Here is a 23881-nt window from a genome sequence, read left to right on the forward strand (position 1 = left end):
GGGGCTCGGCCGTCGGCCCGCTCGGCCGCTCCTCTCCGCTAATGGCGGGGCGGGGCACTCGGAAGGGCTGTTGCGGCGGGGACTCGCTGGCCGCCCGGCCCCGCAGGCCGCAGCTGCGGTCGGGTCGCCCCGGGCTCGGCTGGGCGTCCCCTCGCGCGTGCTGGCTGGCGCGCTCCGGGCGCTGACGCCCGCGCCTTCAGGCGGCCGGCGCCGGGGGTCTGCGGGAGCTGCGGTGCCGAGCTGGCGGGATTGCCGGGCAGGCGCCGGATGGCCGGGGGGCCGGGCGCCCTCCTCGCCCGCCGCAGGGCCGCGGAGGCCCTCGCTTCCCGCCAGGAGGCGCCGAGGCCGGCTCGGGTCTCGCGCCTTCGCTCGGGCCCGGTTCCTCAGAGAGCTTCCCGGACAGCGGCCGCCTCGCGCCTGAGCGCCGGAGGCCTCCGCCGAGGGCCGGCGGGAGCGTGGCCAGCCGCGTCGTTTGGGAAGCGCGGTCGGAGGGCCTCGCCCGGCCTGCCCGGCCCCCGCGCGCGGCGCTTGAGCCGGAGCGGCTGCTCAGAAACGCGGGAATCCTGAGGGGCGGAGGCGGGCCCCTGCTAGCCGAGGCCGGGCACGGCGGCCTCCGGGGGACGAGAGGGCTTCGCCGGAGCGACGCGCGGGTCGGGGGGCTTCTCCCGCGGGGGCGCGGAGCCTTGCGCGGGTTTCGGTGAGCGGTGGCCGTGCTTCAGGACCATCATCCGTGTATAATCCACGTCTGAAATCGAACGTTGCAAGTAACCTCAGGGCTTCAGTCCGCGGGCCGTGAATCTTTTTTCCCGTATTGAAAGACAAGCGTTGCGTGATTACAAGGGCGTGCCGAGTCCACTTCCATTGTCCTGCAGTCCATTTTTAGCAATAGGTAGATAATTCAAAAGAACTTTCAGAATACTAAAAGTCAAATTAAAATGTGTTGTGGCATCTTTACAGAACGTCATGATTTTACGAAATCACAAAAATGTTTTAATAAGCCTTACTCTCATTGCATCCAAAACTTGTTCCTTTTCTAGACAAACCGAGGTCCGCATTTTTGGTAAAATAATTAAGACAGTTTCCCATTGTGTAGAGAAAAGGGGGATCTCCAATTCCTTGTTCCATTTGGTCTTTAAGGTCTGCATATCAAATTTAATGATCGATACAAAGTATTTTTAACCATTAATGGGGGGGTTCCTAAGATTTAGTGATCACATCTAGTAATTGTGGTGGATTTTAAGCTGAAAATGCCACTGGCCCCAAATGTCAATAGAGACTGTAGTTGTTAATGCTGCCACTGGGTGGCAACAAGCAAATGACATTTTTTAATCTCTTAACAAAGGAAATCACTGTCCTGTTATTGATAAAGGAAAAAATCCCAACTTCCATTTAAATCTTCCATATCACAGTTTTTTAAATTGCTTTTAAGATGTGGGTTCTCCTACAGTGTCAATTTCATTTAAGAAAAAATATCAGAATGCTATTTTACACAGCTGACATACTACCATTTCAAACTGATAGAGATCTATTTTGAACTAGAAAAAGACCAATTAATTAGATGTGCTATTTGTGAATATTCCAAAAGGTCCCAGGAAAGAGAATTTATCTTCAGTTAAGTTGTCCAAAATATGGTACTAGTTAAAAGACATACTTAATGGTATGAGTAGTAGTATTTTTATTTACAATCATTGACCAGTAATACACCAATAACATATATAATTCCAGATTCAGGAAACTAAAGCCCCCACCTCTTAATGGACAACTACATCTTTTACAAAGATACCTTCAGAATTGAAGATGTTCACGGGGATTTATGGAACAGTATACTGAGTTTTTGAACATGTTTTCCAGATATGGGAATTCCATGCAAATAAAATACTACGTATATCCTGGAATTAACATTCATTCTGAGCATTTTTACTATACCTATCCCAAAGGGTAAGGCTTAAATACCCCGTCTATCAATATCCAGATAAATATCCCTGCATATCTTATTCATGTTTAATATTATTTGAGAAATATCATACGGAATAAGTAAATAAATTAATAAATTTAGTCCATCCATAAAATGATAATTTTTAATAAATCTCTGCCTATTGCAATCACTTCTAATAATTAACAGAGTATCCCACAGTTTGCCCAAATGGAGTAATCAGATGCATCAGTGCTGGAATCCAAGTATGACCTTCAGAAATAAATATATAATTTTTCAGAAATGAAATGGCACAAGCTAAGAATTCTAAACATTGGAAGTCAAAGGACAAAGTTGACATTCTTGTCTAATGCTTTTACAGTATGAAAGCAGATGAAAAAAGATCAGAAAAAAATGAGGGCTGTGTGCAGCCTCAGATCTTTTGCCAAGATAAATACCACAGAAAGCATGGCTTTTCCAACAGGGTAGGGTGCTATGTGATCCTGGATAGATATTGCAATTCTATTTCTTGGTTCTTGGTGTTTCCTCCCCCAGTATAGTAATATGGATGATGATGATGGTGATTTTGTTTATTATTTCAATTTTGAGGCCACCCAATTCCATAGCAATTTTGAGCGGCTTACAGATAAAAAAGGAAAAGGGAAAAAAGAAGGCAATTGACTGGAAGACGGGGGCGGGGGAGGGGAGTGCCAAAAAAACACACCCAGGCCTTTAGCAGTTTGGGGAAGTCAAAATGGTGGGAGCAGGTAGGGATAGCATTTCACAGGGCAGGAGCGTCACCAAGAAGACATGCTTCCTTGTTCCCATGAGATGATACTGCTTAATTGACAGGACCTGGAGCGTGCCCGCTCTAGGTGACCTCACTGGATGAGCGTGGTTACACATGGAGTAACCAGGCCCGATGCCATGCAGAGCTTTATAGGTGATAACCAGGACCTTGAACTACATGTGGAAGCCAATTGGCAAGCAGTGTAGTGCACAAAGCAATGGCGACATGTGCCTATACTGTGATATGTGTCGCTGCCTGTGCTGCTGCATTCTGGACCAGCTGTAGCTTCTGAGTGATCTTCAAGAGCAGCTCCAATAATCCAACCTAGAGGTCACCAAGGCACGAGTGACTGTCTGAAGGATTTCCTGGTCCAGGAGCAGGAGCAATTTGTGCACAGGATGAATCAAAAGCCCTCTCGGGCCACAGCTGCCACTTGCTCTTCAAGCAGGAGCTGGTAACTCCCAGATGGCACACCAGACTCACGTGGGGAAATGCAACCCCATTAAAGACCAAAGATGAAAGGTCCCTGATAGGGGTCTCTTCATGTGCTTCATCTCCTGGAGCTGCTCAGTACAGCAAGGCACACCCCTGGATTGGCACAAGAAGAGAGGCTGCATATGAGCACTGCAGTCTAAAGACGCTCACCCGTTCCAGGCTGCAACCAAGGCCTCAGCTGGACTGCCCAACAGATCTTTGGGAAAAACCCCAAGGTCCCTCTGAAACCCAGCTGGGTGCATCAAGCTCCTGAGGTGGGCCAATCAAACAGGCCCTCCCTGCCCACAAGGTGGGGTTACACCAGTGAGCTGAAAAGCATCCAGAGCGCGATCTGACCAGGGCAATGGACTGATGACAATGTCCTCCAAAACTAGGTCATGTTGCAACTGCCCTGAGACAAAAACCAGGTTTAATGTGTGGCCCCTAATATGTGTTGAACCCATGATGACCTGGGACAGGTCCATGGTTGTCAGGGAGGCCACAAACTCCTGAGCCACCCCAGACTCAGTACCACCCGGTAGCAAACTGGGATTCCCAAGCACCAACAGCCTTGCGTCTCTGCTCCCAGCCCAGCAAGGAATCCAGCAGCTCAGGCAGGGATGATGTTGGACTGCAGGCAGAGTGGTACACCAGCAACAATCCCAACCGTTCCCTATTGCCCAACTTCAACCAGAGGGCCTCACACCCAAATATTTGCATTGCAGAGCCACTGAAAGCCCACAATGACACGCAGATGGCAACTGCCACCTCCCCTCCCCTCCCCTCCCCTCCCCTCAAGTTTTGGCTGGTGCCAGACCGGAAACCCAGATAGGCACATTTTCAAGAGGGGAACAACCCCTCCGGGCCCACCCGGATGAGGGCAGCCACCTCATCCCCGATCAAACATGGATGAGGGCAGATTTATTGCAGATCAACCTGGCATTCAGTGGTAGCAGCGGAGTCCAGGACCACCAGGGATCCAATCACCTGGCCCCAAGGGAAGAGCCTGGAGGCTGGAAATTGGGAACCCTCAACCAGGGAGTTTGACATCCCTGAGTGCAGCCCATCCTCCCAGGATCCCACCACATCTCTCCCTACCTGTCACAGTTCCAGTGCTCCTGCCCACTCCTCTGCTCTCAATTCTCTCCCACCCTTCATATCTGCCTCCCAGCCAAGGCATCCAAGTTTATTACTGTTTTCTACTTGTCTTACTGCTTTACTCTGATCTGACATAGATTTTTTAAAAATCTACAAATAAAGTGCCTGGAAAACAGAAAAGATTCTGTAACTTGCCTGTGAGAGAATGTATAGGAACATCCTAGACAACTGCCTCCTTTTCAAATGGCTGCCTACTTCCTTCTGTCCTAAGATTTTAATAAGGGCCCCAATATTCCACAACTTTAGCATAAATCAGCCTACTGGACCTGACAATGTAATAGTTGATTTGTTTAATCTGCTCTTGCGGAAGCCAGGTATGGATAATCTGAACTGGCATGGTTTTATATACAAAAACACCTTACATAACTGTTTCAAGTCTTGCCCTGGAATACCACAAAAGAAGAATGTGGACTCCCCTTTCATATAATTATTATAGAATCATAGAATGTATGCAAATTTTGATTTGTGATGTATCAACCAATGCCCCAGCTCGGTATCACCTGTACACTGAAAAGACATTTTTTCTATTCCATCCTGTCAGTCATTTGTATAGCTGCTGGATATCACTGAACCTAGGGAAGAACCCCGTGGGATCACGCTCAAGACTTTAGGGCGTTTGCAAGCCATGGTTCTTCAATAGTTGCAAACTGACTGGGCTGCAGAATCCTCTAGCCCACCTTGATCCTCCTTCTCCACAAGATGGATAATATACTGGATTTTAATGTTTCCGCTGTGATAAGTTTCCCCCCTGTTCCTTACTGTGTAGTAAGGAACAGTGGGGAAAACCAGGTTTAAACATCAGAATACACCACAATAACTCATACTTATGGCTTGATGTTAGGAGCCAAGGACTAGTAAATGACCTGGATAACCAGATAAAACCACAATGCACACTTTTTTAATCTGTAGAGTGTGTGTTGTGGTTTTATCTGGTTACCCATTCATTTCTTATGAGTAGTCATATACCCCATTTTAATGCCCAATTACTTGAGTTCCAAATTATTCAGTATGAATGGATACATCTGTGCCAGGCTGTTCCCTTTCAGAATAAGCAGCATCATGCAGAAGAGGGAGTACAAAATAGTGAACAAAAGGAATTAAAGGCACAGTGAAAAAGAATAAAAGAAAACACAGCTAAATCTAAGCAATACCATTTGCTGGACCTCTCTGCTATGTATCTTTCAACCTTTGCAAACCATTCTTGCTTCCACTAAATCTTTTCACTGTTTCATAAATTTCCTCCAGAAATCCACCTCTCTCTTTTTGAGGTTGTTATCAGTCATACCTGGCTGACCCTTTCCCTCAACCTATTCACCCTTCCTTCATATATTTTTGGGTTCTCAGGGTGACCAGGCCATCAAAACATACTACTTTCAAGCTGTCATTCACTCCCTGTTCATCTTAACCCCATCCCTTCTGGTTTTACTATATTCTTCTTAAGTATCCCATGGCATTCAATTTCTTTTTATGTTTTTTTCTGACACACCCAACTCCATGTTCCCTTTCAGATACAACTGCCTTGATCTTTGATACACTAACTTGCAGACCAATACTCTTTCTTGCATTACACAATCGAACATTTGCTGTCAATCTTTTGCGTTCTCAGTCAACAACATGGCATTGTCTGCATAGAAAACTCCATGTACACATCCTCCAACCCGCAGGCTTAGCATCCCCACTCACATTCCTTACATATTTATCCATAAATGTCTCAAATAACCAAGAAGACATCAGCCATCCTTGTCCTTGTCCTTTCTTAAAGTTACTCTCAGGCTTGCTTTACTTCCATCATCACATTTGGCTTCACACGATGTTCCATAACTCAAGCCTAGTCAGTTTATCATACACTCTCTTATTTCTGGAACAGATGAAGAAGAGAAAAACTGATCTAACAGTTCAGACTTTTGTTCCAAGAACTGAAAAGCCAGAAAGATTTTTTTTTAATTAATCAATTTGCAGCCTTTGAAATTTTTGCCCTCAACTGCAAGAATGACAATAATGGCTGTTACTCAAAAGTATAAGTAAATAGAAGGATTTCAACCCTTTATTTCGCTAGCTAGTGGGGCGGGAGGGAAATTACTGCCAAACCAAATGTCTGGAGAGGAGGCAAGGACATCTGGAGGCAGTTGTCAGTCTCCTGCAGTTCCTCAAAGGATTTGATTCTCAGCTTCCTCACCACTTTAGCAGCCTTCTCTGGACTCAAGTTTTTCACTGTCCTTTCTGAACTCTGGTGTCCAGAGGTGCACACGTTAGTTCAAGTGATCTGGACTCCATGGTCCCCTTAATGCATCCCAAGGAAGCATTTACCTTTGTAGCATCTGCATCCCCTGTTGGCTCACATTCAACCTTTGATTTGTTACAACAGTCCCTTCTCATGTGGACTGCTACCAACCCACCAACCCAGGTCTCCCCCATCCTGCTAAACATTCTTACACCTTCTGCTTGGGCATCTGGAGTTGCAGCCATACATCCCGCTTGTCTCCTTTGGCCCCTCCCCTCCCCCTGCCAGTAGCATCCCTTGTCCTGTCAGGAACCTCTCCCCTTCCCTAATGTGCTGCGGTGGAAAAACTCCTCAGCCTCTTTTGCTTCTCTTCCAACAAGGAAACAAGGCTGCACTTCCAGGATACAGTTCAGAATTCGGGCTCTCTTGAGGCAGGGGGACAAACAGTGCACGTACACTGAGGATGACTATGAAGCAGCCCACGTTGCTTCGAATCTCCCTGACAAAACTGCCCCCATGAACAACACCAAAAGCTGGGCAGGCATTTGTCTGAAACTCTTTAGCACATCCTGTACTGGGGTTGGACTAGATGCCCCCTTGGATCCTTCCACTTGTATGATCCAGGATCCTTTTGCTGGTTTAATGCCTCTTCTACCTGCTCCTTTCATGTACTGCTTGCTGGATCTGTTAAAGGAACCCAAGCAGCGACTGACCTGGACCAGTTCCTAAGGGAAGAACCAGTTCCCAACTGGTTCAGGTTGTAAGCCCAGCTGTAACAACGCTGCCCGCAGACGAGGCCGCGGAGAGACGATCCTGCATTTCATTCACGCATCCCTGATCCCCAGACGGAGACTCGGCCCTGGGGGCCCGGCCAGACGGGCCCCTTCCGAAGGCACCGTGCAGCAGCCCGCCCTGAAGGAAACGAGCAGCATTTTGAGGGCTCATCCGGAGGCTCCTGCCGGGATTTCTCCGGCAAATCTGAACTCGGCGACCGGCGGGGGCGCGTTCCCCGCCGCCGGACTGCCTTGGGGGGCGGGGGCCCCCGGCCCCTCTGCAGCTGCTGCGGGGGAGCGGCCTTCCGCATCCCCCAGCGCCGCGCCCCGCTCCAAGGTGCCCGAGGACCGCCCCTCCCTCCCTCGGGTCTGCTCTGGGGCAGCGGTCGCCCCTCTGGGCGGGCATCGCGGGCAAGACCAGAGCCGCTGTTTGTGCGGGGCGGCCAGACACCCTTGGGAGAGCGAGAGCGAAACAAACGAGCAACGAGGCCAGCGAGCCAGCTGCTCTCCGGCCCGCCATTTCCTCGCGGGGGGCGGGGGCGCCGCGTTCTCGCCTGCAAGGGCCGGCGGGGGGGTCACTGTCACCTGCAGTGGCAGCTGCGGCAGCTCCCGAGCCCCCGCCGGGGAGAGCGAAGAGCCCCCCCGGAGCGGCGCGGCACATTGGTTTGCGCGCGAGCTCGTCAGAGGCGGCGCCGGGCCCGGATTGGCCTCGGCGGCCACGAACCTGGCTCGGCGCGGCGCATCCCCGGCCCCTCCCGCAGCCGAAAGCGGCGGCGCTCGCTCGCTCGCTCGCTCCCTCCGAGCCGGGCTTTGTGCGAGCCGAGCCGAGCCGAGCCGAGCGAGGCGGCGGCGGCGGCACTAACCGCCTGCCAGGTAGCCCCCTGCCCCGGCCATGTGAAGGGGCCGCCGGGGGAGCCCCGCGTCCGCCGCTGCCGCGCTGCTCCGGCGCCCGGCCAAGATGCTCAGCCGGCTGATGAGCGGCAGCAGCAGGAGCCTGGACCGCGACTACAGCTGCACCGTCCGCCTCCTCGACGACAACGAGTACTCCTGCACCATCCAGGTGGGCGGCTGCGGCGCGCGGCCGGGCTGAGGGCGAGCCGGGCTCCCGGGGCCCAGCGCGCAGCGGGGAAAGCGCGGGGCGGGGGGGGGGAGCGCGGGCGGGCGTGGGGCTCCCCGGCCGTCCGCTGCCGAGGAAACCCCGGGCGGCCGCGGGCCTGGGAAGCGGCGCCCTCGCGCGGGGAAGCTCGCCGGGACCGGGGGGGCGGCGGCGGTTCTGCTCTTCTGCAGGAGCCGGAACGAGCCTCGGGTGGCGAGGAAGGGCGTCCCGGGCTGCGGACGAGGGCTCTGACCCCCGGCCCTTGCCCGGCCCGGCGGCGTTGCGCGCTGAAGCGCGGCGGGGGGAAAACTTCTGCCCAGGCCGAGGCGAGCCGAGGGGGGCGCCGGGGGGGGGGTATCTCCGCGGGCCGAGCCCTCCCAGGCGGGGCTCGCCTCCTTCCTGGGCGCCTCCCGCTGGCTGCTGAGCGGAGGTCACGTCGGGAGCCCGGCTGGCCGGGCCAGCGGTGCTGCGAGCGCGTGGCCGCGGCGGGGGCTCCCCCTCCTGCAGAGAGGCCGCGCTGGCTTGGTTCGGGGCTGCCCAGCGAGGCTGTGGCCGGCCTGGCGCCGGGGATCGGAGGCGGCTTCTTCTGTGGCTGGCCGCAGCCGGCCCGGAACGGAGCGCGAAACCGCGGCTGCCTCTGCCCGGGCGGGCGCCTCGGATCGGTCCTGGAGCGGCGGCCGCAGCAGCAGAAGCGGCGTTGGCTAGCCGCAGAGTCCGGCCGGCTGCGGGGCCGCGGCCGGGCGCCTCCTGGGTCGCCGCTAGCCCTCCAGCCCCGCTGCTCGCGGTGCCCGGCAGCCGGACCGGGGCCCCCTCTCCGGCCCGGAGAAGCGGCGGTTGCCGAGCAGGTCGGCTGGCCGCGGGCCCTTCTCCGCAGTCTGCTCCAGCCGGCGCGTTTGGGGGATGGCGGGTGGTTGGACGTCTGCCTGCCGTCCCAGCAGGGTGATAAGGGGTCAGCTGTGGCCCGTTGCACAGAACGGAACGTTTTGAGGTGGGAGGGCGGGAAAGCTGCTTTAAGTACGTTTCACCGAAAAGGAAGCTCCTCTCCTAAAAGGCCACGGTTTCCTGGGCTTGGTCGGATTGCTTCACCTTGGGGACGGTACATATTAGGAGGACCAAAATAACGTTCCGCTGGGGAGAGGCGCCTGTAGCCAGAGTGCAGTTGCGACTTCAGCCCGACCAGTTCTGGTGAAGAACCTCCCAGGGAGAGCATGTCCCCCTCGCCCGCTCTGGGTGCTGCTACTGGAAGAGGCCAGAGCCCCCTGGCCACTCTTCCCTGAGGGTGGGGGGAATGTTCCTAATACTGAACTCGTTTTGTGTTTTCACCTTCCTTACTGTCCCGGTTTACTGTGTAGGGTGATGGATGACCCTAGTCATTGTGGCTCAATCAGGAAATTGTGGCTTAGTGAGATGTGTGGAAATAATTGCTTGCCAGCAGCGGCTTTGGCCCCGCGTGAGCCAGCATCAGGCTTCACGGCAGCCGTGGCAGGAAACCTCAGCTCAGCCCTGCAGACCCCTTGCCCCTTCTTCAGGAACGGGCTCCCTCAGCCAAACGCTCAGAGACACAACCTGGCGTCAGTGGGGTTAGTTCTGGGTTGCCAGCTGCACCCAGAGGACCTGCCTGCTGCAGCGTGTGGAAGCCAAAGCCCTGCCAGAGGGCTCTGCCGCAGGATTCGACTCCAGCCCCTCGTCCTATTCTTGTGCTGGCCTTGAGGGACACCCGATCTGTGCTGACAGGACGGTTCTCCCGGGGCTGGGAGTCACGAGCAGAACTTTGCAAGGTGGCAGCGCCGTGCTATTGGTGCATGTTTATGGCGTTTATAGTATAATGGGAAAGAGGTAATTAATTTAGGAGCTAGCTCTACGGAGGCTTTGACCTTTTCTGGAGTCTCAGCAGCCCTCGATAGAACGGTTGGAGGTGGGGGTGGGGGTGAAGGAGACATCCCTTGTTTCTAAGCTTTTCCTTAGCAAAGCATTTGAGCCTGTGAGAAAAGGACATCTAGAGAATGGGAATTGTCCCCGAGTGAGAGAAGTTGCTTGCAGAGACAGGATTCTGGAGGTCATTCTGGGGGAAAAGACAAAATACACAACTCTTTCCTAACTTGAGGCTCGAAGTTTGTTGGGTGTGCTGGTTTTAAGGTAGGCGGCCCATTGCCATTTAAAAAAATATGTGAATGTGTGCATTTTCTAGAATGTATTTTTTATTATCTTGATTATGTGAGGAACTGGATTCTAGTCAGAAGATGTGACTTTGTCCCATGCAGCTGTTCAGCGTTTAGCTGAAATAACTCTAAAATAACTAAAATCAACTGTGATGATCCGGAAGAATCAGGAAGAGTCTGGTATCCCCTTTTCCAGCTGGCAGCCCATCAGAGCTGATCCCTTTTAATACAATGTCTCAGTTGGGAAAAGCGTTGCCAGATGCCTTCTGATTTTTTGCTACCGTAGATTAACACTACTGTACTGTAGCTCTCCAACAGTGTTGGATGATCCAGGAAGCCTTTAATGAAACTGCTGCCTGTCCTGCTGAGTCCATCCATAGTGGGGTAGAGGAGCAGGTCCCTGGTGGGGAAGGGTCCACTTAGCCTGAAATGTAAGTCGGCTCTCTCCAAGGGGAGGTGGATGTGACTCTATCCGCACCTTTCATTCAGGTCTGTGAAGGAGGCAGTGTTTGTCTAGCCAGTCTGGGGCCCTTGTTGGGAGGAATACTTGAACCAGACCACTATAAAGCGGGAGCCTCTTGGGCTGGGCTAGTGTCACATGGAGATCAGCACCGAGGCAGGTGTCCTGAGACATCTGCACAGCCCATGAACTTTGCCAGGTCCTTCTCCAGCTGCCTGCCCTCCTTCACCTCTGCCCAAAGTCCCAAAAAATAGCTCAGGCAGAGTCTGCTGTGCCAGCCCTTCAGACATTGATTGGCAAAGGGCATCCTGGGTAGCTGCATTCCTTTCTCCCCCTCCCCACTTTTGGCCAGGGGCAAGGTGCTTGGCTCTCAGCACCCCTTGGGTGGCTTCCTCACACAATGTGTTGGTGCAGCACTTCCAGGGCAAAGGAGCAGCACCGTTTCCAGGAGGGTAAGCAGGAGGGGGGTGGCGGATGGAGAAGCACAGGGCAGCACCCGGTGTCCTGGATGGCTTCCTTCCACCCTGTTCTCCAGATCCTCCATGTTTGCAGACATTCTTCTGCTCCCATGAGCCACAAGATAGGATAGTCATCAGAGAGATCTCCGGAAAGCAAGTCTGTCTGTAACTCGTGCCCATGAAGGTTCAGTGGGTAGAAGCCACCATGGCTTTTGAGGCTTGTGAGCCTCAGAGGAATCTTAGGGATTTTCTGGCCTGAAACTGATTGCAGGAATCTTCTGGTTCCAGTCAGGGTAGCTGAGAGTTCCTCCCCCTCTGCTCCAAGATGGATGAAAGTTTCCTCTCTTTACAGTTTCATATCCCTCCAAAAACTAAGTTGACCGAAATGCTCCTTTTCCTCCACTCCAGTATATGCTGCATGAGTGGATCCCCCAATTCATTCCCAGGCAGATCTCCCTTCCAGAACAGCTTTCATCTCCTCTGAATTTCTTCCCCCCAGTTCTGCCTGCTCCTCCTGGAAGAGGAAGAAACCTCTGCCACTTTTTGCCCTTCCTTTGTACCTTTTTGGTGTAGCTTCGCCAGGTCAGGGAGAGCCAAGAGAATGCAAAGCAGTGGAAGCAGCTGGCTCCCCCCCCCCCGGCCCCACAGAGCCACCTGCTGCTGTTCTGGCACAGAGGCAGGGAGCGGGAGCTGCTAGAGGCCGCCTGGGTCAACCTGCCCAACCTCTGGCTGCCACCCATCCTCGCAGAGCCCCAGCTGCACCCTTCCTGAACGCAGCTCCCCGCGTGCCCCCTCTTCAGAACGACACCGGTGGGTGACTTGCATGCTCAGAAGCAGAGCCCCCCAGTCCCAAGGCAGACCGTTCGGCGCTCCACACAGTTTGACGAAACGGCAGGCGGTGAACAGCTCCGTTCACCGTTCTGCAGAACTGGCAAAGAACCACGTCATGTGAAAAGCCAGCAGTGGGCGACGGCTTCGGCTTGGTTGGAGGAGTGCCTGTGGTGGGAGGAGGGGGCAGGCAGCGGTAAGCACTGAGTCCCCAGGAGCCCCCTTCGGTGTCCTGAAGCACGGGCAGAAAAGATGAAGCAGAGGCCATGTCAGGAAAAGCAGCATTCAGAAATTGGGGCAAGCGGGACGGCTGCCGCCTCACTGGTGCTTGCGAGCTGAGCACTTCAGAGATTTCAGCCGAGAACTGACACAGATGTCACAACTCAAGGTCAACTTATTTGTGACAGTAATTTAGATCCCAGCTTTAACAATTCTCCCCAAACAGCTCATAATCACGTAGACAATTGCAAACAAAAACACGGCATAAATACTGTCAGACTTTATTTTAAAAAGGAAAAGATATACATATATTTGTTTTTAACTTTAAGAAATGTGTACGGCTACCCATATTATATAAAATAATTCCGAGTGTCTGTTATCAAGTAGACGAAATACAAAAAAAATATTAAGAAATGTCAATGTTATTGTCCAACAGCTGTTTTTAAAAAATAATTTTTATTAAAGATTTTTACAAGAATAAAAGATTAACATGGAAAATATATGAAAAAGTTTAAGAAAAAAAAAAGATAAAAGAAAAAGTGCAAGAAGCAGTATAGATAGAAAAAGGAAAAAAATAAAGATATTTAAAGAAATGACTTCCGATCTTCTTGACAGCAGTTAGAAACAAACTTATTGTCTCTCCATCCAGCAGCTGTTTTATGAGTGGCTATTTTTATGGTAACCACGTCAATGTCTGTACTTTTAATTTTCTTCCAATCTTATTGTTTAAAATTCCTATTTCTGCTGTGCACAGGCCCATCTATAGGTAGCCAGGACTAAGCCTCCCTGTTTGATAAGATGAACCCTAGTATATAAACACTTATGCCCTATGAAGCCATCAGAACATGGATCAATGGATGTGGGACTTTAGACATCTGAACAAATCCCCTGCAGCCCCCCGACCCCTCCTCCCCCGAAGCTGCCAGCGTTCATAATTGGTTGGCTCCCCTCCTATGTCTGCCGGGGGTCTGCCCTGCAGGCTGTTTTTGATTCAGGCAGGAGATGAGCCCTGTCTTGCTCCACTCCCCCAGGTACTGATGATCTGGCCAGGGTTTGGCAACCGGCTGGCTGGCTGGCCTCCCTCAGTCCCAGCAACGCTGCATCTCTAGCATGCAAGGAACCCAGGGATAAATCTGTGTCTTTGAGGGGATCTGGGACTCGTGGAGGCTGTGCAGATGGCCATCGTGCTCAGGGTGATATTATGGGGTCCCAAAAGTTGTGGTCCTGAAAATTCCTTTGATTTTCTGAGACCAGTTTAGCAGGATTCCTGGATGGAGAAGAGTTCACCCTTTGTGGGTTCTTTCTTTGTCTTGAACTTCCATTCCTCTTAAAGTAAGCTTGCTTAGGCTCTGAGTGACTGGGATACGAACAAGCCCCTTTCTTTGTGACCTGCCAGGCACTGCAACCAATCTTTTTGCCTTGGAAGAGCTGCTTGTGTGAATGCAGCCCTTTGGAGTGGCTGCTTTGAGCTGGTTTTGGTGAGAGGACCCATGACAGGAACTCCCTTCCTGTCACTTAAATTTTAAACAGCTTCAGAGAACAGCCACAAGGATGATCCAGGAACCAGGCACTAAATCCAGGAACTTCTGTAACGGGGGTCCAAGGGTGCCCACGTGGCAGGCACAACTGAAGCCCTGCCCCTTTTTATGTGTCCACTCTGTCAACACGCATAGTAAGGGGTGGGGCTTTGATCCTCAGCGAGGCCTGCTGTGTTGGCCCCCACTGTGGACACTCCTGACTAAGTTCTCTGAAAGGAGTTTGAAGCTTCTTGGTAGGTTTATTTCTGCGAGGGAAGACAAGGTGATATGATGGTAACGTTCTTCAAATGCCCAAATGGCCAGGAATGAAGAATTTTAATCTCGGGAGGCTGGACTGTCCAGGGGAGAAGCATCCTGACAGTGAGGGTGGGTCAGCAGTGGAGCCCTGGTCCAGAGGAGGCGTGCTGGGCTCCCGCAGCGGATGCGTCCAAGAGGAGGCTGGGCAGCCGTTCTCTCCGGATTCCGGCATAAAGAGGAGGGGGCTCTGGGCCCCAAGTGCCCCCATTCAACTCCGTGAAGGAGTTATAATGCGCAATTTGTTTTCAGACAAAATACCAGGCCTTTAGGTTTAGGCATCCTAGCGATGCCGCTGACTCTCAGCTTGCTGCACGAGAGGTCCTCCAGACCTGTCAGGTTGCAGCTCCCTTGCTCTGTCACCCGCAGGGCTTTTGTCTGAGCCAGCGAGGGCAGGGGGAGTTGACTGCCTGCTTCATCAGAGCTTTGAAAGGAGGAGCCGTTATTATGCTGTTGGGGATCCTCAGCTCCATTGCTCTTTCTCCTCGGCCTCCAAGGAACGGCTGAATATCTTCAAGCAGGAGAAGCACTGTGCCTACTGACACAAGCCGGAGGGCTCCTCTGGCTCCCTGCACTCTCACCTTTAATTTTAATAGATTTTAAATTTCAAATTTGAAATGGGAATCTGGCATGAAAACGCCAGCAGCTTCAATGATCCGGATTTCCAGAAAACCCTCATTGCTCCTGCAGGTGTTCTATGAAAACGGAGGCAACAAGAGTCCAGGGTGCTCTTTGGAGGGGGGTCCCCTGTCCAGCAAAATGTGATGGAATGGCATGGGACTGGAAGGGGGGTAAAGAACGTGATCTCATCTCCAGAGCAACGCACTGGAGATAAGAGGCGAAAGCTGATGCACCCCTAACATTCCAGGAGATAGTGAATTCCTGTTCCTGGGAACTGCTGGCCAGTCTGAGAAGATTCTGTAAACAAGCACTAGCTAATAAACCTTGCTGATTGAACCTGCACGGTCTCCAGGAGTTCCTTGGGCTAGGCCTGACACAAAAAGAATGAGTATGAGTGGAGGGCTGAGTGTGGGTGGTTAGAGGATGTAGGGAGCAGCCTTGCTTCTGGTAAGGGAGGGTCTTGTCACTGACTAGGCCAATTGGCTATTTTTTAATAGGCTGTCCCCCTCTCAGGACAGTGGCTTTTTGAAGGCACTCCGGTATGCTCTTCAGTTCTCCACCATTGTCTTCTTCTGCCTTTGAATGCACTTGGGCTGTGAGAACTGGCTGGGGAGGGTGCTCTGGTTCAATCTAGAGGAAGGAGAGGTGCTCTTCATCAGCACTAATCCAGGCTCAGGCTGGGACCAAATCTGTTTGGGAAGGTCTTCTGAAATGTCATGCTTGGAATGCCTCTTAGTCTTCTGCTGCCCCAGGGGTTCTAGGGAGTGACGCTGGTAAGCAAGATGGGCATGGGCAGAATTATAGCTGCAACCATTCCTCTGATGTAGCTCCTGTCATCCATGCTCTGGTTACATCATGCTTGGTCTACACAGGTGCTGTAAGTAGGGCTAACCTTGGAAACCTTTTGGAAGCTTCCATTCCCACAAAGTGTGGCCGTTCAGCATATGTTCTGTGCTTGGCATTTCCACCCTATCAAAAGACCAGCACTGATAGCCAGTTGCTGGGGGAGCTTAATTCAAAGCACTTGTCGCTTTTAAAGCTCAGGATTACTTAGGAACAGGTGATCTCAGGGTGTACCTGTATCTGCAGGGGAATTCTTTTGAGGACCTTCCTTTCGTTTTAAGGTCAGGGAAAGTGCTTTTTCTGCAGCCACTCCCAAAATTAAATCTCTTTAATTTGGGGCTTTGGTTGTTAATTTTTATTACTATTAGTGTTCCATGTTAGGATGCTATACTTTCTCTGATTCTGTGCTTTTTTCACAAAGGCAGCATATAAATGTTAAAAATAAGCATATAAAAATATTTTTGACTACTATATCAACTGGGCTTGGTTTTGAAACCAATGAAGGTCAACTAAATCTTCCCCAAAGGTTGGGGAGGAGAGGCAAGGAGAAACCCCTTGGCTGGAGAGTCCTAGGTATTAATAATTTCTTGAGATTCCCTGACCCACCTGTCACTTCCCCGTCTGGCATCCCCAGGAAGAGATTCACTGCTTTGCCACTATATAATATGTGTTTGAAATTCAGATTACTTTGGGTCTGACTTTCTTTGGGACAGTGACAAAAACTTGGTTTTTGATTTATACCAAGTTGATGCTTGCCAACATGGAGTAAGGTGGGGTGGGGGGCTCGCCTTCCTGCGATTGAGGCAGGGAAGATCTTCCTGACCCACCCCTTGCCTAGGCATAGAGGCGCCTTTTCTTCCCCCCATTCCACATTACATCGAGGTTTAAGAGAGGGAAGTGTAGTTGACGTGTCTTTGGTCGGTCCTCCCAAGGGTTCTCCTCAAACTGGGTCACGGCCCACCAGGTCATGAATGTGCCTGAAGCTTCTTGCAGAGACGGTATGTGTGTATCAACATGAGAAGCAGAAAAAAGGGTTGTGTGGAAGCCATTAGGAGAGAGTGGGGCAGTGGGGGTAGAGTATATGTGTTGTAGTGTTTTGAGGGGATGTGTCTTGAATCCCAGAGGTTTCTGTTGGAGGCCATTAGATGCATCACAACCCATGATTCTGTTTTAGCCTTATATAGGCCTGTCCCCAAGGAAACCTGGATCCAAGTTGCAGCATGAACTGGCCTAATTAAGAGACAGCTGTGCCCCATCTGCTTCCATCACAAGCAATTCTGCTTAGAATAAGAAATGAAATGATAACAGGAAGGCTTGTGGAGCATCCATTTCAGAAAAGCTGAAAAATTGCAGTGATGGAACAGTCACTTGTTTGAAATGGCTGCCACTGCTCCCCAGACAGAATCCTTGCAAAGGAGTTGCTGGGCCAAGTATGTGAACTGTTGAGTTGGGGTAGGCAAACTTGTTCGCTTGTATATTCCTGGACTGTGCTTGGAAATCCTGCCTAATTTCTGCAACTGAGAGGTAGTTTGCAAACCCACTTTTTTGCCCTAATAGCAATATTTGCAAACTGAAGGATAGTGGGGTGCGTGTGGCCGTTTCCTCTGCCACCACCTGCGTGTCCATCCAGCCCAGCCCCTCAGACCTGCTCACGACGTGAATTGATTTCATGTCCTGATACAGATCTTTGCTCAAATGAGAGAAGAGCTACCTTGAAGGAGGTGGTGAGCAAGGCTCCAGGTGATGGTGGAAGCCCTGCATGGGCTTAAAGGGTCTGTTGGGTTGGACCGGTGCACGTCCGTTCCTTCCTCCATCTGCCACTGCTCTCCACGGCCTCACACTTTTGAGCAGTTGCATTCTGAGTCTGGGGGCCACCGCAAGGACCTCCGTTTTTGTGGCACAGAAGGCTGCCCGTGCCCACCCCACCTCTTGGACAGGAGACGGGGTATCCTCCTTCTGTTTTCCCTGCAGTGTTTTTGGGTTGGCCTTGTTTTCAGTGGCTGAGAAAAACCCATGGGGAATTTTATGCAACCTCCTGTGACATCTAAGCAAACTGTCATGTTTGAGAAGCCGTGCTGAGCACACAAATCTTAATTACTGGAGAACAGCTCATTTGTGCTGTACTTGACTGCAGTCCCACATGTAATATTCGGACCTTGAGCCTGTTAGTCACAAAGGATCCCAGAACGTCCAGCACAAACATCCCCCCTCAGATTACCTGGAGTTTCTTTTGGCTCAAAGAGTCCACCGCCACCCGGGAATTGTGCCTCACCTGGCCCTTCCTCTTTCCTGTAGTGGCCATGGGCCCAAGTGCTCCGATACAGTAGAGGAGGCCTGGCATTTGGGCATCTTTTATGGGCTGTGCCATGTCTTTTTCCCGTGCTGGGTTGTGTCCCTCTAGGAGATCATGGCTCATCATTATAATTTTAAAAAATAGTACGTATCCTAGCTGATGCCCCAGATGAGACCATCTCACAAATTGGCAGGTTGCTCTGCTTTGATGAACACCACTTTAAGTTAAGACCATGTCACCCTCATCTTGGGAGGTTTCTTTCTAGGTAGGCACTGAAGGCAGTGAGTGGGAAATGGTGGCATCCATGAGCAATAAGACTAGTGATGATGTTGTGGGTTCCTTTCTCCATATTTCTCATAGGCTGCTGACGGTTCTTGGCCACCTCAAGAAGCCTGCCTGCCTGCCTGCCTGCCTGCCTGCCTGCCTGCCTGCCTGCCTGCCTGCCTGCCTGCCTGCCTTCCTTCCTGCCTTCCTTCCTTCCTTCCTTCCTTCCTTCCTTCCTTCCTTCCTTCCTTCCTTCCTTCCTTCCTTCCTTCCTTCCTTCCTTCCTTCCTTCCTTCCTTCCTTCCTTCTGCCATCTCTTAACAGCTCATAGCTACTTTGATCTGAGGACCTGGAGAATGCCTACTTTCTGCTGTTCATATATATTCTTGGGTTGGCTCTGGTCCTTCTCTGGTCTCGATTTCTTGTCTCCTGATTTCTTCTGCGTACTTGATTCCATTTCCTGGGATCCTATCGCTAGAAGAGATGCCAGGGAAAAGGTACAGTAACTTGTTTCTTCCATTGTGACCTTGGCAGCCAAACAGGAGAAGTTGGATGCTATTGGCTTAACAAACCAACCCCTCGTAATAACCTTTTCAGAGTTTATTCTCCTGTTCTGGAAGACTGGGAATCCTCCTGTATTCTCTTGGGTCTCCTGGGCAGAACCTGTTCTTGAAGCCCCTTCCTGCCAGCGTCTTTTCTAAATTTGACGTCAGTGTGAATGCAGCACAATATCCGCTGTGGTCAGAATATGATTTAGACTACACACCAGTGCAGACTGTTGATACTGTGGGAGAAATAAGAGCCGTCCAAAAGATCACTGGATAGGGAGATCACTCCAGTTCAGGTTGGTTTGTTTTTGCGGCCCCTGCAGTTGTGCTGGAATGCAGGTTGCTTTATGAGGATAATTTTCCCACCTGGTGGAACCCAGTGAATTGAAAATTTTCAGGTTGCTGTGTTTAAACAAAAATAATTGCACGCATAGTTATGCAGGAATGCACAGGTTTAAAATATAAGCTGTGAGGCTACTCGTGGCTGCAAAGCTTTGTGTGCATAGTGAAAAACTGCCTTCAGGAATAAAGGCAGCCCCGTTCTCCGGCCTGCGGCTTCCACCTGATTGCACAAGGTCAGAGGAGAGGGCGGGGAGAGCCCTGGGGGGAGTGGCTCTCCTGCAGCCAACCTGCCCGGACAGCCATTGTTTTGTAGCGAAGTTCCCACTGCAAATTTAATATTTGCCCACGTTTCCATCTTTCTATCTGGTAAAGAAGGTGGTCTTGGCAGGGTAGGAGAGACAGACGATGACTGTGCCCTCTTGGAAACCCAGTCACCTTCTCATTGATTAGAGTTTAGATTTCTTTTTTTAGTACACCTGAAGTATATCTGGATTGGGAAACTCTTGTTGTGTGTTTCAAGATAAAGACGTATCCAGTTACTCCTGTGCTCCAACTATCATAGTGGTTTCAGTTGGCAGCAGCCTAAACAACTTTCTCATTATTATTTTTCATGTATTTATTTACATGATTTGTATGCGACTCCAATCAAAAATTCTGAGCTTCTCATGATAATCAATATAAAACATGCATAAGAAGATGAAAAGCATAAAATCAATATAAAAATGTTTTATGCAAACCTAAAACAGCAGCGTCCTGTGCAACTGCCTACCTCCAAGCCCTGGAGAGGAGATTTCCAAAGCGATGGCAGGGAGGGGCCTCCTGACTTCAGGGAGGGGAGTATTCCGGGGCATTGGAGCAGCTACCTAAGCAGCCCGTCCCATGACCCATCCCGCTGTCCCTCAGGAGGAGGCAGTCATAGGCACCTATCCTCTCAGGTAGAACACAAAGATACTGGCAGAGGAAAATGGCCCTGTGGATCATGAAGGCCTGGAACTGGGCTGGCTTCAGAGGAACAGCTTCTCTGTCTAGCAGGGACTTAATCCAAATCTGATTGGTGCCATATAATTCCTTACAGTCTCCAGACATGGGTTAGGACCTCCATTGCATCTGCCCAGGTGCCAGAAAGACCAGTAAATGTGTTTCCCAAAGTAGACCAGCCAATAGGGTGATGGCATGCAGGATGGGCCCGGGATAAAGCAGGTGAGATGTGATGGAACGGCCAACAGGCCCTGGCAACGTGGAGGAGGGAGCAAAGCCATTACCGTACTAGATGAACTTGGACTGTTACAGAAAGGGTTCCCTTAGTCCAGGAGAAGGGGGAAATGTGAAAGAGAGTAACTCTGCCTTGATTACGCTAGGTAGGAGTCAATCTAGAGAGTTTCTTTGAGATGCTTTCAAGATTCTGTTATCTTATCTTACGAGCAGTATAGCTCTTTCCACCAACTGAAGTGGTCCTTGTTTCTTGAGTTTGCCAATCCTGCAGGGCTTGATAAGGAAATGATCTCAGTGTGCCATGTGAACCTGCTCCTGCTTCATTCCACATCCTCTCCTGTCCCCACTAACCTGTGAACTAGGCTGTATTTGGACAGAGGTCTACTGGTCTTTCAGGGGGCAGTGGAACTTTGTTCAGAAATAGGCCAAGTGATAGGTTAGCTAGTTGAAAAGGGGCACCAGGCATCCACCCACAGCCACCCAACCCTGCTCCACCATGCCAAGGAGAGCAATTGGTACAGTAGTGTTTTTTTCCTGCTGCCTGGTGATGCTGGCTGTGAGTGGAAAAAAAGCCAGAGGAATCCACCAATCATTGCCCTTGAATTGTCCCACAATAAAACTGTAAGGACACAGACCCTTGCCTGGTTACTGAGCCAGCCTGGCTGTTGAGGCAGCGCAATTATACGAGCACCCTTTTCTGTCAGCTGGAGACAGAAGGAAAGCCCATTGGGAGGGCGGAGGAAGAGCTGCAGCCGAAACAGCATCACCCAAAAGGTATCTCAGCCCACAGAAGGAAAAGGGGCATGGGAAGCCTGTCAGAAGGGACCCTCCCTAGTTTTCTGGAAAGCAAAAGTAGAGGAGGAGAGAACTGCTTTCAGACCTGCATGATTCTGTTACTGTAGCCTTACAGTAAAGGCAGTGTGAGCGTTCGTGGTCTGTGCTTCTTGTCTGGACTACCTCAAAGGGCTGACACTTGTGGACAAAAACTCTGGAATAGATTATGAAGTAGATGCTTCATGAATGGTTAGAAAAGAAGGCATTGCTTGGCAGGAGCCAGCGTGGGTGTACGGAGAGTCAGTCACGCCAAACCACCCCGATCTCCCTGTCTGACAGAGCGACCCGTTTAGTTGGCCTGGGGACGTGGCAGTCCTGGTGGATCCTGACTTCAGCAGAAGACCCCCGTGAGATTCTAGGGGAGAAGAGGGCAAACAAGGGAGCTGGTCTGTGCTACCATTATGTATTTACTGTACTTATATGCTAAATTGGAGATTGCCACAATCTGATCCAACTCTAGGCAGTTAACTGTATAATCACATCACATGGCAACGCAACTAAAATGTCCATGATAAGAAAATAAGATTACCTTTTTGAAGGCAGTTCGTACAAATAAAATATAAAGCAGCGACGGAGTCTGCATCCATTAGATGCATACAGAGCTGGTTGAACCGTACCCAACATTTGTGCCTCAGTGGCCTGATATCAAGCCAGAATGACACGTTGAGTAGAAAACCAGGCCATGTGCTATTCCACAGGTTATTTACTTACTTACTTACTTATTTATTTATTTATTCGTCAAATTTATACGGCCACCCATCTCACAACCAAGTGACTCTGGGTGGCGTACAATAAAGCTAAAAAACAATATTTACAAAACGATGATGATGATGATGATGATGATGACTATTAGCTTTAAAATTATAAAAAACATAAAACTCACAAAAATAAGAAATAAGTGTTGGGCGAAGAGCAGGTGTTAATGACAGTGGAGCCACCTCAATGTTTCACCAGTCCTCTGGGGTCCTCAGGCCTGATGGCACAGCCAGGTCTTGAGGGACTTTCGGAAAGTCAAAAGGGATGAAGCCGGCCTTGCTTTGGTGCAATGGGGCGGGGGGGGGGAGATTCCACAAAGCAGGCACCACAGCAGAAAGGGCCCGCCACCTAGGACCCGCCAAGTGTGGTCAGTGGGACGTGCAGCATGCCCCCTCTGCTGGATATGGTGGGATGGGCGGATGTAGCCGGGGAGAGGCAGTCTCTCAGATAACCTGGTCCCACGACACATAAGGCTTTAAGGGTCAAAAACAGCACCTTGAACTGGACCTGGAAACAAAGTGGCAACCAATGCAGCTCACAGAGCAGAGGCGTAACGTGTTCTGCTAGAAAGACACACAACTGCCTGCGCTGTTGCATTCTGTACCGGCTGAAGCTTCTGGATACTCTTCAAGGGCAGCCCCATGTAGACTGCATTACAGTAGTCCAACTGGGAGGTGACTAGGGCATGAGTGACTGTGAGTAGAGCCCCTTGATCTAGGAATGGGCGCAAGTGGTGCACAATACAAAATTGAGCAAAGGCCCTCCTAGCCACAGTGGCCACCTGCTCTTTGAGCAAGAGTTGTGGGTCTAGGAGGACCCCTAGATTGCGCACAGGGTCTGTCTGGGGCAATGCGACCCCATCCAGCACCAAAGATGTCATAATCCTAGAACCAGCAGGTTCAAAAACCCAAAGCCACTCAGCCTGGCCTGGGTTCAGTTGAAGCCTGTTATTCCCCATCCAGAGCCTCACTGCCTTCGCACCAGGATAAGGTGTCCACAGCATCACTTACTTTGTCAGGGGCAGAGATGTCTACTGGGTATCATCAGCATACTGATGATACCCCACCTCATGGTGACGGATGAGCTCACTCAGTGGCCTCATGTAGATGTTGAACAGGAGTGAGCACCGACTCCTGTGGCACTCCGCACAGTAGGGGCCGAGGGCGGGATCTCTCCCCCGCAATCACCACTGACTGAAATCGAATCGAAAGGAGACGGACCAGCACAACACCATGCCACCCACCCCAATTCTCTGAGTTGATCCAGAAAGATACCACGGCCGATGGTACTGAAAGCCGCCGAGAGGTCAAGTAGGGCAAGGATGGATGCCCGACCCCAATCCCACCCTCGCCAGAGATCATCCAAAAGTGCAACTAATGCTGTTTCTGCCCCATACCTGGGTCTGAATCCTGACTGAAAGGGATCCAGATAATCCACTTCCTCCATGGTCCTCTGAAGCTTCTGCACAACCACCTTCTCAACCACCTTCCCTAGAAAGGGGAGGAGAGATACTGGACAGAAATTGTCCAGTACCGTGGAGTGCAACAATGGCTTCTTGAGGAGGGGGTGAACCAAGACCTCCTTAAGAGGTAATGGGACAACCCCCTCACTCAAGAATTTACCGCTGCTAGAACCCATTCACATGACATCCCCCGCCCCCCCGGGCCTCCTTAACCAGCCAGAAAGGGCATGGATCTAAAGAGCAGGTGGCTGAGCTCACAGTCCTTAGGACGTTGTCCTACATCTGGGTAGGAAAAATCAAAGAGTATCAAAGAGTATAAAATGGGG

The 23881-nt window shown here is 51.0% G+C and overlaps 1 protein-coding gene across 4 annotated transcripts in view; it reads left to right on the forward strand.

The window, feature by feature from the left end:
• Positions 1-7706: 7706 nt before the first annotated feature.
• FRMD5 (FERM domain containing 5) overlaps positions 7707-23881 on the forward strand; it is a 115435-nt gene continuing 99260 nt past the window's right edge. For all 4 annotated transcript variants that reach the window (XM_088139280.1, XM_088139282.1, XM_088139281.1 and 1 more), the window contains exon 1: positions 7707-8388. In XM_088139280.1, the coding sequence (XP_087995406.1) occupies positions 8287-8388 (102 nt within the window). In that variant the 5' untranslated portion in view covers positions 7707-8286. The remainder of the gene's footprint in view (positions 8389-23881) is intronic.

This window comes from Python bivittatus, unplaced genomic scaffold (assembly GCF_059951505.1).
Source record: "Python bivittatus isolate LINGU-HERP-01145 unplaced genomic scaffold, Pbiv_v1 ctg000210_np1212, whole genome shotgun sequence".
Classification (NCBI taxonomy): Eukaryota; Metazoa; Chordata; class Lepidosauria; order Squamata; family Pythonidae; genus Python; species Python bivittatus.